The 18,685-nt window shown below is 42.8% G+C and overlaps 2 protein-coding genes across 3 annotated transcripts in view; one reads left to right on the forward strand and one right to left on the reverse strand.

The window, feature by feature from the left end:
* Positions 1 to 17,988, reverse strand: part of cdh24b (cadherin 24, type 2b) — a 176,617-nt gene extending 158,629 nt beyond the window's left edge. Inside the window, exon 1 of the mRNA XM_079651806.1 lies at positions 17,893 to 17,988. The gene's annotated coding sequence lies outside the window, so the exon portion shown is untranslated. The remainder of the gene's footprint in view (positions 1 to 17,892) is intronic.
* LOC307019605 (protein FAM200A-like) lies at positions 8,879 to 13,237 on the forward strand. 2 transcript variants are annotated; one of them, XM_079650605.1, is made up of 11 exons: positions 8,879 to 9,148; positions 9,737 to 10,199; positions 10,345 to 10,597; positions 10,711 to 11,036; positions 11,144 to 11,228; positions 11,319 to 11,453; positions 11,542 to 11,699; positions 11,816 to 11,924; positions 12,299 to 12,542; positions 12,634 to 12,790; positions 12,888 to 13,237. In XM_079650605.1, exons 2-11 carry the CDS (start codon positions 9,996 to 9,998, stop codon positions 13,158 to 13,160), a joined length of 1,944 nt encoding a protein of 647 aa, XP_079506731.1. In that variant the 5' UTR covers positions 8,879 to 9,148; positions 9,737 to 9,995; the 3' UTR covers positions 13,161 to 13,237. The 2 variants fall into 2 exon arrangements, with proteins under 2 accessions (XP_079506731.1, XP_079506732.1); XM_079650606.1 differs by lacking the exon at positions 9,737 to 10,199 and having other exon boundaries at positions 8,880 to 9,148; positions 12,888 to 13,236.
* Positions 17,989 to 18,685: the final 697 nt, after the last annotated feature.

Genomic DNA, 18,685 nt, shown 5'->3' on the forward strand with positions numbered 1-18,685 from the left:
AGATAAGCAAAAAACTTATTTCAAGGACTGTTTTGTGCAGTATATGTAGTGTACTGTAGACTATTTTATAGCCACACAGAAAAGTATTTCACAGGTTTAAGCAAGGATGGTTTAGCTAAGAAGTAGAAGTGTGTATTTGGGGGGGATGTAGGCCTACTGAATAACCTTTTGACTATTTTGGGGGGGGTTCGTTTTCTGCTATAAAAAGAAAATGTTTTTAAGAACATTTTGTAGTTTTACAGCAGATTTGTAGATGTTAACAGTTAGCTGAGGCATCAGGTTAGCCGGTTAGCATGAAGGTTAAAACTTAGCAGAATGCTAACAGATTTACCGCCAGTAAAACAGCCGCTTTTGTAACAGAACAAACTGCTAAACAGGTGAGTGAATGTACCGAGCCAAAACCGTCAGCAGCTGTCATCTTTCACTACGGGAGAAATTTAGATTTAGGAACTATTTCTTCTATGTTTTATAAACATAGCTCGGCAGTTACAGTAGCTATATTATAAGAGGAAATCCACATCCTTACAAAAATGATGGTTGTGTGTGTCTTCGGGTCCAACAGAAACAGACGTTGATAGACACAACACGAGCTCTGGAAAACAGGCTATGCAGATGACTGCAGTCATTCTGTGTGAAACCTGAGGGGAGCCCGGTCTAATCAGCTAATTAAGTGGAAACACCTGTGTGAGTTAACTGTGCATGAATAGGGACTATAATGTAGATCTGCAGTGATTTTAATTTGAGGCCTTTTTACCTCTATTCAACCCTTTGTTTAGTAATTGTGTTCACTACAATGCTGTGTATCTGTCTATGCCCTGCGTGTGAACAATTATTGACTCCTAGACATAAAGCCACAATTGCTTTTTATACGGAGTCCATTGAAAGCACAATGGTTCACACTCTGCCTCCGTTATTAGAGGATTCAAGTGTTTTTAGTGTGTCTATCTGTACATGTCTGTCTGCTCTCACCCTGCGATACACCTGGCAACCAGCCCGGGATATTCCCTGCTTTCGGCCCAGTGCATGCTGGGATAGGCTTTGGCGAATGTATGACCCTAGACAGGAATAAGTTGGCATGTTAAACACGTCTTTTTTTATAGATCGGTAAAGATGTTTGCTGTGGTTGGAAAATGGGATCTGTTATGTGTGACTTAACAATACAGTATAAGGTGATTTATTTCCAAATATTATGGAAATATACTAAAGGATCATGAAAAAAAATCTATTATGCATCATTTACTAGAAGCTCCCTCCTCTTTCTACATGTTTCACACCAACATTACTCAAGCTTTTATTAATAGTCTTGCGGTGTGCATAAAAATAGCTGGAACAATATGCTGGGGGGGAAAGTATTATGATAATAAAAAAAAATGTGAAGGCATTTCTAGGCCAAGGGAGGAAAACTGCTTCCGAAGAATCGAGCATGACTCCCCAGTGAGCTCACTGTGTGTAGCAGCCCTGCGTACAGAAAGGAAAAAAATGACAGTCCACTTGAAGAGAGACGAGTGACAAGACTGCAAAAGAACAAACAACCTTTTCAGCCTTACAACACCATGTAACAACAATGAACAGATTCTCTCTCTGTCGAGCTCTAAACATGATTCCGGCATTGAAGTCCCTGCCATGTAGGCCAGGCCAAACGAATGCGATGTCAATGCTGTAATAAACGAGCTTTGTGTTTGAGTGCGACCGTGATAATTAGTCTCAAGACGGTATGTTGGTAGAGAGAAGGCTCATAAAATGTAGAGGCCATTTGGCGTGCTCTCAAGAACAAATCTGTATTCTAGGAGCGTGGGCTGTTACACTAATGTTCGACATAGTTTAAATCTGGCAGAAGCACAGTCAGAAAACTTTGCTCGTAGGAAAGATGCCGACGGTTCCAGGCAGCGGGCTTGAAATATTACTGAGTCAGCATATGTACGTATATGTGCGCACCCGCCTTCAGACACACATAACAAACATGCCGCACGCTCCACTCACTGAAGGAACATCCTTTTTGTTGACAGGACTGCCCATTTGCCCGAGAGACCGCACGCATCAGCCATTCAAGGTTTTTTTCCGACGAAATTGGGGTCGCAGCTGAACAGCGCAGCAACTCAAGGTCGGTGAGATGATAATGATGTTTATGAAGTCTAAATCCACAAAATAAGATTCCCTCTATATCTTCCCAAGTGCCTACCTGCGAGCACGCCTCCATTGTGACCGAGTGTGAAAGGTTTGCTTCGCAATTTCTGCTGGAAGCCGCATCACATTGTGCGGCGGAGCTGAAGACGGAGGCTGAGGAGAGCACACATAAACCGGAAAATCCGAGGACTGCAGTGCACGTGCCATTTTCAGGCGGGCAGGTACTAGAGGCACTTTGCTACAGTTTCATGTTGTGAATTATGAGATTATAGTCCCAAGCCTCTAGCATCAACGGGGGACGCAGTGGCATTTTGACAACACTAATCACCTCATTGTGAACCTGTTCTGTTTGCTTAGGGAAGCGAAGAAGTCTCCAGTGGCCGAGCCCCAGGGAAAAATCGCAGGCAAAAATAAAAAAGGCAGAGATCTAGTCTGCCCGTTGGGTGGTCCAAAAGCCCCTGATGGGCTGTTAGGTTCAAGATGCTAGCTGTTTGCTCAAATTGTTGCATGGTGTGTTTTCAAAGCTTCCGTTCAAACAACACCCTCCCCTGGCATGACACCCCAGAGAGAAACGAAAAATACATCTTGGCCATTTTTCTCAGGAGCTGGCAAATTAAAAAGACACTTTGTATTTTCTTTGAAAGTTTAAGGCTGTTTTTCCGCTCAAGTCTTGATAATTTCAGTGGCCTTAATTATGCATATAAAATTAGACTTTTTGATTAAGGCATCAAAACACACCAGGGCAGGTTAAACATGGATTTTCAGAAGGAAAACTTCCCTAATTGAAGTGTGCTTTAATAGCAATCAAACACAAAAAAGAATCAGTGACAACGAGTCTGGATTGGTGTTGTTGTAAGCACCCGCAGCTGGGATGATGACACAGACGATGAAATGAACATTTAGCAGATCAATGTAGATAGGAATAAAGATGAACGAACATAACCAGGGAATTATATATAATGCTTCGGAAAAGCAACCATGCGCATCAGAGTATGACTTGGCCTGACCACCATTACCACAAAAGTACTCTCACACACTCTTACATGTACACACAGGCACAGCCTCAAACCCAAAGTGCTGCTTCACACCCAATTACAATTGTGTAATTCTGTGCCGGGCACTCCTGGGCCAGGGTATCGATGATTCATTTTGCGTTTTATCAAAGAAACAGGAGTGCCATTAAAAAGAGATCAGTCAGCCACCAAGCTTGAGGAGTCTGCTTCTAATTGGCCATTCATCAAAAAGCCTTCTCAAGTAGATCACAGCGCTGAAATATCATGCATGATAACTGAACAGCACTACATTAATTACACTACTGATGATCCTCGTGCTCCGCAGCTCGCCCATTGTGATTCTGGAGATGCTGGACAAACACACAGATGCACACACACCTGGACACACTAGGAAAGACGAGACGCCGTTGGATAAGATATTTTTCTTTAACAGGATAGAGTGCATGACAGCAAACGAAAAATCCAATGTAACCCGACATTGGGGTAAGCACAAACGAACATTTCTCTTTGTATTTTTAGCTTTTAAAAAAACGATCCCAGAGGTACAGCCTTTTCATCAGCTCAATATCATCAGTCAAACCTTTAAAAAACATGCTTCCCACCATTTCTCTACAAAGCAGGTCCTGCATGTTTGACGGTGACGTAGCACTGGTTTTGAAAGGTATTGTATTAGTCACTGTCTCTCGGTTGTCTTTGTTCAACTAAGCACTCATCAGGACACACAGAAGAAGCATTTTAAGCTCCATGTCTCTCTTCTCGCCACGTGCGGGGAATTCTCCCTTTCATCAATTTCCTGATGCACTCTAACTAGACAGTTTTCGGTCATGTCCCAGAATTGTTCGTGCTAGCTCTCGAGATTCCCTCACACACAAACACACCAACAGCTGCACATCTGCTGACAATTCATCCATCTCAGAATCTCTCATTTTCTGGTTTGAGCGTTTTGGTGCTTTTTTTCCTCCCTTCCTTCTGAGCTGCCGGATCAGCTTGAGCCGGGTTCATTACTAAGCAGTCGCCTGGAGGCCAAGAAACAGAGAGGCAACCGCTGTTAGTGCGGTTACTGAGACACTCCGAGGTTAAAACAGGCTTAAAAAAAAAGTGCCACATGTAAGCTCGTTTGCATGTTCACGCTCACATAGCCTTTATCTGCGGTGTTTCCTTTAGGCGCAGGACTGATTAGGAAGGAAACTTCAAAGTAACGGAGTGAAACCCAGATGGCGTTTGATGTGTGGATAATGATTTAGGTGAGGCAAAGCAACACTTTCTTCATTTCCGAGCTCAATAGAAGCCTGAAACTGTTGTGAAGACTGCCTGAAAACCAGAAATTGAGAGATTTACCAGGAACGGGGAAATGCAGATCTGAAGTCTTGGATGCACAGATTGTTCCTGTCTGTGTAACTGCTTTACATACATAGAAACAGTAGGAACCCTGCACTATTAGAGAGGAATCCCTCTGGGAATCGAACTCATGCCCTTGCAGACTCTTGTGCATGCCAGTCCCCGTACAGAAGCTTCGGGTTACGCACTACAGCTATCATTTCATCATTGTCATACAGTAATTCAGTATGTAATGTGCCTCTAAGTCCCTAAGAAGCTGAGGAGCAGACACACTGTCTACATGGAGCATGCTTAGCCCAGTCAGTGTCCTGTAGGACCGGCTATTTAACACAGGAATAAGCCAATTATCTTCATGGAGAAGGCAAATTTACAATTGGATTTACACAATTCCTACAGGACTCCTATGTCAGGGGTTGCAGCTTATATTGTAGGTTTCTTTCTGTCATGGCCACACACACACACACACACACACACACACACACACACACACACACACACACACACACACACACACACACACACACACACACACACACACACACACACACACACACACACACACGTCTGCAGCTGAAGTGATTCATGCAGCCCTGTAGATGCACATTACCACCAGCCCAAGCAAACACCTACACCTTCACTCCTACCTTTCCAAGAATTACTGTCAGCCTTAATAAAGATGAGTTGAAATACAGAAGGAAGATATAATAACACCAAAAATATTTGCTACCTTCTGCACCAACAAATATTATTCAAACGTTTTTATTTTTCAGAAAAATAGTTAATTTCCTAGGCATGATATTGAACTCAAAACAATGCAAAAACACTCAAACACTCATTGGCACCTTTTGTTGCAAACTGATTAATCCCTTCCTAAATTGTGTTAAACCATGGTGAAATAATTTATGTTGCTACAGTTTCTGCTTTCAATTTCATGTGTGCTTCCTAAATAGAGAAATAGTAACAAGCAAATGGAAAGCCAATGATAGTTATCAAATGGAACATTTCTGTTTCGCCACTTGTTATAAAGATTTGCGCTAATGCTAACCAATTCAATGTGATGCATGAATAGAGAAGATCTAAATTAGCACGAAATATTTTTGATTCTATTTCCCATGTGCTAAAGCACTTATTGGAGCCTCCTTCCATTTCATTACAGCTAAGTGAGATTTGACCCCCTTTTATGGATTCTACCTTCATTATCCTTGGGGCTATGGAAATGGTGACAAAACCATACTAGTGCGGTCCGGGGGATCGTCCCCCGGAATAATGGGGGGGGGGGGGGAGAAATTGAGGCTTAAAAATATGAGATCATCCATAATCTTCAATGTGGTTAGCTTTAATCTTCCTGTGCAACAGTAGGCCCACACAAACTGCAGAACACTGGTGCTTTGGGAAGACTCAAATGATTTAATTCCCGGGAGACTAAATACGAACATTGTGTGTGTGTGTGCGTGTGCGTGTGCGTGTGTGTGTGCGTGCGTGTGTGCGTGTGTGTGTGTGTGTGTGTGTGTCATACTTGCCAACCCTCCCGATTTTCGCGAGAGACTCCCGCATTTCTCCCGATTTCTTACAAAATCAGATTTACTCTCGACTGTTTCCACTCGGACTTTAATACAGCTACACCATTGTTTGGTTTCCATGGTAGCCCGTCTCTTTAGCGGCGCGTGCAACTCAAAGTCTGAGAGGGTGAGGAAGATGAAAACTGAACAAGAATCGACAACTCGACTCTCTGATCACTCCTTTCCTGTAAAAATACAGGTCCAGCCCACACATGTACCCTTACAACTACAATAAGCATGTAAATGTTAATCCACAGCTCCGGCGATCCACTAGCACTGGAGTCTCCACCTGTAGACAACTACTGTAGCGTCACCTTGGATACGAGTCCGAACAACTCACAGACACACAGGCCAGGGCGCTGACAGGGCGCCCTTTGAGCATCAGATCTGACGACGCTGATTGGCTGAAATTATATTTCGGCGGCATAGTTTACAGATAGCAACAGTCAGCTTGTTTGCTGCTGCTGCTCTGGCTGAGGGCTCCTTTCTACCGCCCAGACGAGAGAGGGTAATGATACACGATGCGGGCAACCAGGAAACATGTGACTTATCAGTAACTTTAGACATCGTAAAACTATTTCAAACGAGATTTTATTGTAGATTATACATTTTACTGATTCCAACTATATAATATTTACCTTGTTCTTTAAAAATAAAAATAATTTTTTTTTTTTTTTTTGAAATATATTTTTTAATTTTTTTTTTTTTTTTAATGACAATCAAACATGTGGGAAGAGGGGGGGCGGCGCCCCTAGCACCCCTATGGGCCGGCCGCCACTGCTTGTAGATGTAAATAATTCAAGCTAGGCTGTGTGACTGATCAGTCTCTCCTTTGATCTGTTCTTCAATTGTACACCTTGGTCCGCCCACCACCATGACTCATGCTTTAATGGAACGTTATGAGCCAGCAAATCCCCCTGGTAGATATTGAGGCAAAAATCCACAAGTATTACATTTAAATAACAAAAAAATATCTTTAAGCTTAACTTGAGTTATATGCAAATGTTCCCTGCACTGCTAGAGGTTTGAGTTACTTCTACTGAGAAGTTAACAGCTTTGATGGACCAAGAAATTATGCTAACATGCATAGGTATTTAAGCAGGGTTGAAGAAAGATATTGTGAAAATGTAGACAATTATTTACTTATTTGAAAAGTGAATTATAATGTTTAAATTACATATTCAATAACTATTGCATGTAGAAATATGAAACATGATGTTGTGGTTTATCAAGCAGCCAGGTTACGAGATATTAGCTCATTATGCTAAATCAACAGCTAACGTTAGCGTTAGCCTTGAGGACTGACCACATGCAGCATGCACTGGGGCTAACCTAAAATATGCTTACTGGAAGTTAGCAGCCCAATGTACGCATAGTAAAGACACAACTTGTCAGTACAGATTCACTTTAAAGAAGTACAATTTCTCCTCTTAATGTAGAGGCTAATTGTCTCCCAACTTCTTACTACTGTATAGGTGCAAGTTCACTGTTCGAAATGGGGGGGAGCCAGAGGGAGCTTGGCTCCCCCAAAGAGGGGGGGGGGGCTCCCCTGAAGGCCAACTTTGAGATAAATAGGGGGAGCCCAAAACAATCGGGCATATTTGTGTCACACAGATTAGAAATGTTGAGTTTCTATAAATAAAAGTTCTTGAAATAAATAATAGTCATTGTTCATTACAGTTTCTGAATATTTGTTTTGCATTTGTGAATATTTCTGGGTGTTGCCATCTGTACGTGGCGGCGCTGCATTCTTTACGCTACTTACGTTGCTATGGTTAAGGCGGCGATGCTGGCGTGGTATTTGAAATGTTTATATTGATATTTGTTTAACTCTGGCTTTGTAATAAAAAATATGGCGAAACGAAAACAGCCAAGCCTCGCAGCTTTTGGATTCACAAGCAAAGAAGCGAAGGAGTCTAAAAACAACGTGAACGGAACAACTTTTAGTTGGCCGGCTGTAAGCGGCGTTAGGGTTGAGTTTGACAGCTCCACGCCGAGGGAGAGGCCTGCCGATGCGGAGCCTGAAGAGGCTTCAACAACGGCCACAGCCGCCGGCGCCACCTGCACTAGCGAACCTAACGATGCCCATGACCTGCCTTTTAACTGGACACAGAAAATATGGAGTGAGTGGAATGAAAGTTATCCACGGCTTTTCAAAAAAAAAAAAAATGTGGATGTGAGAATTGTTAAGAGGCAAAAAGTATATTGATCTCCCTGCCGCTCGCAAAAAAATCCACCTGAGTGCACCTTTCACAAGAATGGATTCAGGGAAAAGTCAGCAGATCAACAGAATAACCTGCGGAAGAAGATTTATAAGCACCATAAGAGCCAGGCACACGAAAAAGCGATCGAGATTTCGGAGAGAAAAAATATGTCCTACCAAACAAAGTAGGCCTATTGGCAATCACTGTTGATGTAATGTAGGAAACATACATCTTTCAGGTCTGCCTATATGATTGCCAACAAATAAAATAAATAGGGCTCCCCCGAAAGCAAATGGGTAATTCGAACACTGTGCAAGTTAATGTAAGAAGATATCACCCTTCCATCAAACTCACTGTTAGACAGAAAGAAGTTGTTAGGATAATTACAGAATTTAGAATTGTAACAACTTACACTCAAATAAATACATGCTGAAAATCTAACCATTTACTACTTGCATAACCTACAATTAATAAGTTTACACCGGTCTCATGCCAACAATGAAACCCTTCAAAAGGATTTGACAGAAATACAGAGCTCTCAAGTCACGCATTTCACTCCATTCACACACTCACACGCCACACCTTGTATTTCTCACGCAGAGATTTCTTTCCAGGGTACCGCCCACCAAGTTGCGCCGCAATTTTGTAAACAAACTAGTACAGAATCACTGTAGCCACGCATCAACCAATCAAAAGAATGTAAGCTGTCGAACAGCCAATTAGAAAATAACATGGCTGTATCCGGGTAGGATTTAGACATTCCACTACAACATTACATTCTGATTCCATTCCAATGATTAAGACGCTCGCTGAAGAGTAACCAAAGAGGACGGCTGTCACATAGTCACTCACTGACATTTTGCGTGGCTACAGACTGCTCGACGTGGGAGAAGACCATATTTTCAGTACAGTAAGTCATCTCATCTCATTGATTTCCGTTGTTATGGAATATATGTCCAGGGAGCTTTTAGCTAACAGTTTGAGTGACTAGACTAGAGTATGCATGAACTAGCCTAGCTAGCCGGTTGAATCCCTGCTAGCTAATTTCTGCAGCTATTCTGACGCTTGTTTTCTTCGGAATTTTGCGCCTACACTAACTTATTATAATGATTATTAGGCCTATTGTTATTTATTATTATCATTGTTGTTATTGTTATTGTAGTAAGCACCAAGGCTATTTGCTCCCTTGTTGGACTGTCCCTGTGTCTCCTATTTTCCCGGTGTGTGCGCGCGCGCCAGGGCTGGAAATACATTTTTCAAAACATTTGAATATTTACACAACACATGAACATTTACCAGCCACTGGGGAAAATCTACCAGCCATTCAGTAGTAAACCAATGGTACATTTGTATTATGTATTTAAAATCTACCAGCCACTGTTATGTTTTACCAGCATTTGGCTGATGGTTGGTGTTCATTTCCATCCCTGGCGTGAGTGTGTGTATATTTTATCAGAAAACAAAGCATATTAATAATTATTGCGTTTGTCTTTCAAAGATGTCAGGAAAGAGGCAACTAAGCATTCTTTCATGCTTTCAAAAACAATCAGCTCCCTAAAAAGGTTCCCAGGTCAGAGGACACTGTAGAGGAGGCAGTAGAGGAGGCAGTAGAGGAGACTGTGGAGGAGGTAGAGAAGGCAGTGGAGGAGACTGGGGAGAACCCATTGGAAACAGAGAAAAGGAGAGGATTATGTGGAGTAGCCACATATAGGTGTTCCTTTAAGAAGGAGTGGTCAACTTGATGGCCATTCATCACAATGGGAACCACCAGCTCCTTCTACTGGTGCTCAGTGTGCAGACAAGAGAACTCCTGTGCTCATCAAGGCGTGAGGGACATAAGCAGGCATGTGGAAGACAAGGGACATCGGGCCAAAGAACAGTCTCTAAACTCAGTCAGCAGTATTGCACAGTTCTACGTGACAGGAACTTCTGTTGGAGGCATGAGTGTACAAGAGGCCAAGGTACATACAGTACAGTGTAGCACAGGAAAACTAAAAAGCTGGCGTCAATGTTTGATGAATTACATTTCTCTTCAAATTGATTGTCATATTACCTTGAAAACGTATTTAAGGTTATGAGGTATGTAATCAGTTGTTTCTGTTGCAGACCAGGAGGGCTGAGGTGAAGGTTGCTGTTGCAATGGTGCAGCACAATGTTCCCTTTGCCGTTGCTGACCATTTCAGCCCCTTGTACAAAGAATGTTTTAGAGACTCCCCTACAGCTCAGGGCTTTAAGAGCGCAAGCACAAAAACAACGTGCCTCATAAATGAAGCAGTGGCACCTCATTTTAAGAAGGAACTGGTGATGAAGATGAGAGAGAATCCCTTCACACTTGTCACAGATGGCTCGAATGATACTGGTATGTGCTTAACAACTTCTATCAGTAATTAGTACTTATTTTTTATCCATTTCTACATGCACTCATACAATTTGAACAACATATTGTTTTCGTTATGGTCCTTATTGTTACAGGTCTAGAGAAGATGAATCCTCTTACTGTCAGAATCTTTGACACCAACAAAGTTGTGCACAGGTTCCTTGATATGTGCACCACCAGTGGGCGGAGCTGTGGCACCGCTGAAGTGATCTACACAAAAATCAATGACACCTTGCAGGAAAATGACATCCCTTGGAGAAATTGTGTCGGTCTCTCTATTGACAATGCCCCTGTAAATACAGATGCCAGAAATTCTATCTCAGCCAGAATGTTGAAGGAAAATGGCAGTATTTACATCCATGGATGCCCCTGTCATATCATCCACAACACTGCCAAACATGCGGGGCAGAAGTTTATGGAAGTAAGTTCAAACATGTACACTCTATATTACCAATCCGTTAAGCCCAATGCCATGTAAAACGGTTTGCTGATAGTGTTGCAATAGATACTTGAATTCATGTATTGCAGATATCCGGATTCGATCCAGAGGATCTGACCGTGGATGTTGGGTACTGGTTTAAAGGAAGCACCAACCGTAAAGGTTACTTGGCAGGTTTGTGATTCAACCAGCTCTACTGTTATACAACAAAATGCAGACATTTTTAATTTGTTTACTGTTGATGTTATGTCTTATATTTTCCAGAATTTTGTGAATTCCATGAGAGCGAGTACATGGAAATGCTGCTGCACATTTCAGTGCGATGGTTAAGCCTGGAGAGGTGCATCACACGAATTCTGCGACAGTATGGGCGACTTACCAGCTATTTTAAGTCTTTAAGTATGTTGTTTGTTTCATTGACAGTAATACAGGTGCATTACACCAGACTAAATGTGTACTTTTAAGCACTGACTGTGTTTATTTACAGATGAGAAACAACCAAGATTTAGAAGGCTGGTGGATGCATTTTCCAACCCCCTGACTGAAGTCTACCTACTCTTCTATCAAGCGACGCTGCCAGTGTTCACCCTACTGAACCTCCTCCTCCAGAGAGAAAGGTCTTCCATCTTTCAGCTCCACAGAGAGGTAAAATGCAAGGGTTAGGCCATCCTGCTGCCAAATACAGTATGTCTGCTTGAATTGGCTGATATGTCCTTTTTCAAGTAATACATGGAAATGTTTTATGAACTACAAATTTGCAGATGACAAAGTTCATCAAGAAACTGTGTGTGAGGTTCATGAAGCCGTCAGCACTACAGGGCCGACAAGTCCATGACATCCTCTACAAGGACCCACTAAACCAACTGCCAGGTAAAAGTTTCATATAAGGAGATACACCTGTATTCTCATTGACCTCAAATATACTTTTTGGGAAGATTGTTGTTATTGGGCGAGTTGGGTGATATCTCTGTTATGGCTGTTAAAAAGCATAAATGTGTGTAGGCATACCATGCTTGTGTAGTTTATGGGTAAAATTGTATGCTTACATAGAGGAATACCTTCAACCACTTGCACTTATTGTGCACATAGTGCTCAAAACTAGACAGACTGAATCTATACACTGACTGTTTGTCTAGTTTTGAGTTAAATTTCCAAGTGAAATCCCTGTCTCTACCTGATGCATATTGTTGAAACTACCTGGACTTAATTTGCTTCTCTATCTCTTTCTGTTCTCTTTCTGGTAGGAGAAAAACTAAATGTTGGCTTCACCACGAGAGCTACCCTCAATAGGCTCCTTGAGGCTGGAGACATCACACCTCAGGAGGAGCAGCTATTCCAACAGGCAGCACTGGCATTTCTGGTCAGGGCTGTGGAGTATGGCATCTATAAACTCCCTCTGAAGGAGGCTCTTCTGAGGCATACAAGATTTGTGGATGTGCAGCAGAGGACTGAGTGTGGGGTGGAAGATGCCCTATACTTTATAGACAGGTAAGGGTTTCCACATTTTCCAGGATTTCAACTCATTCAATACTTTGATTGAATACATTAATCAGTTCTTTACACATGGTGCTCTTTTTAGATTTCAGGAACTACTACCTTTCCGTGGGCCGGAGGAACAGGACAAGGTGTGTGAGGAGTTCCTGGAATATCAGCTGATGGATATCCCCATGCCCCAAGATCCCACCACCTTTAATGTTGAGGAGTTTTGGGGGAGTATGTCCTCAATCAAGTGCAAGGTAAGAAAAATTTGGCACCACATGACATACACATAATCAATTGAAATCAAAAGCAAAGCATTTGAGTAATAGAGTCTCTTGGTTCCTTTTTTTAAAGGTGACAAGTTTGAGCCAGTTTGGGAGGCTCACTAAAATAGCTCAACTTGTTCTAGTGCTCCCTCACTCTAATGCCGACGCGGAGAGGGTTTTCTCGATGGTTGGACTGAACAAGACAAAAACTAGGAACAGCTTGGCCCTAGATGGAACACTGTCCTCCATCATGACAGTGAAGATGGCAGGCCTGGAACCAAACCGTTTCAGATGGGAGCCACCAACCCCAGTGCTGAAGGCCTCAAAAACTGCCACCAACACCTACAACAAAAAACACTGACACACACACACACACACACACACACACACACACACACACACACACACACACACACACACACACACACACACACACACACACACACACACACACACACACACACACACACACATCCCTTCACTAAGAATGAAATAAATATGTTTTTATTTGTATGAATTTATGTGTCATTTATCAGATAAGACCACCGTCCCCACCCAAAGCCCCGCCGCTGCCAAAATCTCAGTCTGAACTCTGTTCAAAACTTGAGAGCCCTGGAAATATATGACAGAAATGCTCAGTATCATTATCCAGCGCTCGATTCTTGGCTCAAATTCAACTTTTTCTCAGAAATAACAAAAGAAAAGACACATTTTCGCTCACAACTCCAACACTTCAGCTGATGGCAGTTCGTTTACAACCAACACACACATACACATACCCAACCAAGTCAGTTTAGGCTTTCTCGTCCTATCAATGTCTGACTCTCTTGCCCTCTCCCTCCGTCATTCCTACACAGTAGGGTATAAACGTAAATACACAAAAAAAACACACATACACCAACACACACATCCAGCCCGGGGCAGCCTCCTGTCTTTCTGTATAATATTGTCTCTGGTGAAGTGAGCTGCTGTACTTTTTTCAGAGTCCTCCTTTAACCCACCCATCCAACCAGCCATCAACCATGAACTGAGAGTTGCCTTCCTCCACAAATCGAACACCTTGCTCTGAAATTCAGTCCACTCCGGCAGTAATACAGACCCCCTGCTGACAGCAGAAAGCGAAGGAGCATACATACTTTCAGTTCTTGTCTAAGGGAGAAGAAAATGATTATGTATGAGTTTTCGAAGTCGCAGACAAGTGTGTGTCTTCTCTCGAATAGGTGCTTGCATATATGCATCCCAACCTGCCTGCATTATCACATACACGCGGGTAAACAGCAGTGTTGGTCTGAGAGCAATCAGACCGTGACAGACTCTGCAGCACCATCCCATAGGCCTCCATCGAGGAAAAACACTGCACTGCCAGACATAGCCAATTCCTCTAAATGACCGTCCTCCACCCCTCCCTTCCTTCCATCACCACGAGGGAAGGAAGAGCTCCATGTCTAGGCATATAATTGCTCAGACTTAGGTCAGTGTGTCCTGCTCTAACTTTAGTCTGGGGACAACTAAGACACGCATCTGGGGATATTAGGAACACAGCAGTAGATCTGGGGACGATGGGGACACAGCACAGCATTGGGCGACAATGGGGAAAAGCGTGAAGGATGTTTGAGCTAATTCCCACACTTTTCCTGATAGATTTGTGCTGTGAAAACCCTTGGCGGATATCTCGTCTTAAAAAGTTAGCATCAGCAATCATGTGTCTCTACTGCCTTTGATGCATGATCCTCATCAAAGGGCACTGAGGGAAGGTATAGTACATCATCCCTCACATCTATCCGGAGTTTAAAGGGGGCATCACGTAAGGATGAAATATTACTTGTCAGTCACTCGCCTTGAGTAGGTAATAGGAGATGATATAGTTGAGATTCAGTTCTGCATAAAGTCACTGCAGAGACACAGGCTTTTTTTTGTTCCCCTTCAAAAGACTGACACTGGGTGATCTGCCGAAGGTTTTATATAGCTCATTCCATTTTCCCCATGTCTGGAATGTTAGAATATTGAAGTACAAGTGGGATCTTAGGCGACGTTAGATCCTGGAAGCTCCTTGTTTCCTTTCCTGTCTTAAACAATAGGAAAGGGAATTCTGCCATTACATTATCTCTGTGTGCAGGGCCCTAGGGAATGTTCATGTCTTGAGCACTAAGCATTTATTTCCTTGCTCTCCAGGAGGATCCCTAGGTGGCCTTGTTGTCTGATTCATCTCACTGAATTGTCAGCTAATGAATGGTACGCGTCCGTCGATTGCCACACACTCAGTCGAAAAAAGGAAAGCCCCCAAGGGTGGTAGTCTTGGGGATTCTGCCATTCTCATTAGGACAGACTCAGAAAGACATAGAGGCGTGTCAATTGTTGACCATGTTCTCATGTATTTCCCAAAGGGGGGTTGCATATGAAGCCATTAGGTCTCAACCTAGAAGGGTGATCAGCATGTTTAGGAGCGTCTCTAACACCTTCGGAGGCACATCATTGATGGAATTTGATTGAGTCTTTAAAGAAAGACAGCCAGCGGAGTCTCTGGAACATAATTAGTAAGTAATCTGTCTTCCAACAACACTTTACAAGGCACTCCAGGCAGGAGAGGCAAGAAGGTTATGTAAGATTGGTGAACGAAAATGCTTGAAGAAAATCCAGACTTGAATATAAATTCCATTCCCCAGTACATCCTCGACTCTAGTTTCTTTCTCGAACACACATACATCCTTTATCATTTGTCCTTGGTGGGTTTTTTTCTGAGTCTGCCGGTGTCGTTTCATCCTTCCAGAGTATCCCACCATCTATCCGGAATCACTTCCTTATCGTCGGCCATAACACAGAGCACTGTCCGCTAATGGGATTAGGTGTGTGCCTCGCTTGTCACAACTACAGCACCTTTCTGTCCAGCTTCTATTCTTCAGGCAGTTTTATCGCCAGGATTAGTCACGTACTCAGTACAAGCTGTCCAGTTCCAACATTACCACCACAACTCTCTTCCTCTTCCTCCTATACTCTCCACTAATTTTCCCATTTTCTAATCTCTCTTCATGTTCTACCCACCCCTTACTTTGTCCACCTTTCATCTATTTCCCCTTTCTCCATCTAACTACCACTCCTCTCCTCCCTTGATGTCTCCTATCCTCCCCTCTCCGGGTTCTCTCTCTGCCCTCCTTAGCTCTTTGGTCCCCATCTGGGAAAATGCAAGAGTCATCCGCTGTAAACAATTGCTAACTGCATGCTGAAACACCGATTGGTGTGTGCTCTTTCTCGTAATAACATTATAAGAGGAGAATGTGAAAATCCAAACACTATAGTCTCGTTCCTCCTGTTTTCTCTGACAAAAAACAAAACCTTGCACGGTTAGTCCGAAAAAAATTGCAGAAAAGTGCTCATGCAATCAAAGAAACACATAGTCAAAGATATTCAGAGATAAACATGTGCACCAAAACACATACAAGACACACATAAATAAACATAGTCAAGGCGCTCATACACATTCAACTGAGTGTACCCGTTTACACTGGTAGGACAGTTATGTATAATACATGAGCTTTCAACATACATACATAAACATGTCTCACACTGATCACAGCCATTACTGCCGCTTAAAGCCCATCGTGTGTGTGTGTGTGTGTGTGTGTGTGTGTGTGTGTGTGTGTGTGTGTGTGTGTGTGTGTGTGTGTGTGTGTGTGTGTGTGTGTGTGTGTGTGTGTGTGTGTGTGTGTGTGTGTGTGTGTGTGTGTGTGTGTGTGTGTGTGTGTGTGTGTGTGTGTGGTATGTATATGCTCAACAAGGGCTATAAGAGCGCAGATTTTCCACTTGAGGACCCAGCTTCAAAGATGACTGTATCAAAAGCTTGTAACCCCAGGAAATTATATATATATATATATATATATATATATATATATATATATATATATATATATATATATATATATGGCAGACCTACTTTTATTTTATTTATTTGTTTTCTTACAAAAATATAATACACAGCTGGCTGCATTAATCGATATAACCTCGGAAGGCAGGTCATAAATCTAAGCAAATGTATTTCCCTGAAGGGCAATGGATGAAAAGGGTTTCACACAAACATGATGACAATATGTGCACAGAGATAAGGGAATACAAATTGATAAATCGTATCAGCAACACCCCTGCATATAATGCCAAATACTTATTATCACCGACTTATAGGGTGGCGTAATAAATGGACGCAATTAAGCCGGCTTTTTGGAGCGACTCGGAGCCGATCAACCTCATTAGAGACGCGCTGAACCGCGGAGAAATTGCCCATACAGACGGCGAGCAGGTAAAATATTTGCCCCGGGGTGGTTGCTCTGTGTGTGAAAGTCTGGCAGTCGGTTCCCCCAGCCGTCCTTCGGTAACGGATGCGAGCAGGTAGACAGACAAGGGGGTAGAGCGCACACAAATGCCGTCTGTGAGGAATCGGCTAGGACGCGTACAAATATTGCGCTTGTCCAATTTGTACAAAAAGTCTCAGCCCTTTCTCCTCACCTTGTAGTCGGAATAAAACATGCACTACAAATCTTGTAGGGTTCGATAAAGGGATCAATAGGAGAATCAATCAGTGTACATACAACAGTTATTATGGCGTGGAAATTCCCCCACAAGCATACGAGTGTGCGCAAGCGGACAGGTCCTCAATCTCTTTGACCAACAGCACCCTATTAGGACTGTAGCCTATGATCAATGTCGTCGACTGTTAAAACACTCCGGCTGTAATATCTCTCCACACATCTCATTTCACATGAGGGATACTTTTAGGACGACAAAATCCTGCGGGGTCTCACAGAAATACGCACAGAGTCGGTCCACCGGGAGCATCCAACCTAATGAATTCATTTAACTGACACTAGTAAAGAAAAACACACATAGATATTGAAGTATTTGACCTACCACGTACCGTAATTTTAAATGTTAGCCCTGGTAAGTGTCAAGCAGAAGTGCCAAAGAGCCGAGAGAAACGCAATTCCCAAATACCAAGCGAGGGGAAACTAGGTCTGATCTCCAGTCAGCCCGACCGCCGTTAAAATCAATCACACAAGCTCACAATCACAGGGGTTCGGTCACAGACACATTGGTGTTTGATTTACCTCTGAATGTCGGATCTCGCTGTGATTGTCTCAAGTTTCTTCGTCTGTCTCCAGTTCAGCCCATCAGCCGGTCACACAACTGAGTCCAAGAAGGACACACGCAGTTAACGCGCCTCTCTCCCTCTCTCCCCCTCTCTCTCTCTCCCCCGTCTCTCTCTTTCTCTCCCCCCTCTCTCTCATCTATTAAAACGTGACTCCTGAAAAATCTCTCGGCACGTTTTTAATTTCGTCTCTTTTTCGTCTCTTGATATTCATCACCGCTCTCACTCGGAAGTGATTATTACTGCCATAATGTCAATCATCACTCAGAGTCACCACAACGTCCTCCACCAACATCATCATCAGCATCATAAGCATCATGACATCCAACAATCAATACAGCATACGCAACTACATAATATTAAGTATGCTGTAGATATCGCTGTCATTTTCCAATAACTTATTGTAGGGCTGCCCTTTGGTTGAAGTTAAGCTAGCTCAGGCCCGGTTCTAAGGGGGTGCATAAGGGTGCATTGCACCCTCAGTTGTGTCGTTATGCACCCTCATTTGTAAAATGAAAATTGAAAAAATAAATAAAAGTGAAAAACAGAAGAAGAAGAATATATTTGGAATAAAATAAATTGTAATTGTTGTTAAATAAATTGTCTGCTGCATTTATTTGTTCAATTTAAACGGTAAGTAACGTTATTATGTCAGGGGCGCGTGACCTGTGCCGCTGCGCGTTCATCATCTGCAAGGTGCAGTCAATTATGGACATCAGAACATGGTTAAAACTACCAGCCCTTATCGCCAG

This window comes from Notothenia rossii (genome assembly GCF_949606895.1).
Source record: "Notothenia rossii genome assembly, chromosome: 9".
NCBI lineage: Eukaryota > Metazoa > Chordata > Actinopteri > Perciformes > Nototheniidae > Notothenia > Notothenia rossii.

What these genes read in the sequence shown, in the direction of transcription:
- LOC307019605 (XM_079650605.1), top strand. Translation starts at nt 9,996, where the DNA reads ATGGGAACCACCAGCTCCTTCTACTGGTGCTCAGTGTGCAGACAAGAG. An exon ending in CGGGGCAGAAGTTTATGGAA is followed by an intron (nt 11,037 to 11,143) that starts GTAAGTTCAAAC and finishes CATGTATTGCAG; the next exon opens with ATATCCGGATTCGATCCAGA. An exon ending in TGTCCTCAATCAAGTGCAAG is followed by an intron (nt 12,791 to 12,887) that starts GTAAGAAAAATT and finishes CTTTTTTTAAAG; the next exon opens with GTGACAAGTTTGAGCCAGTT.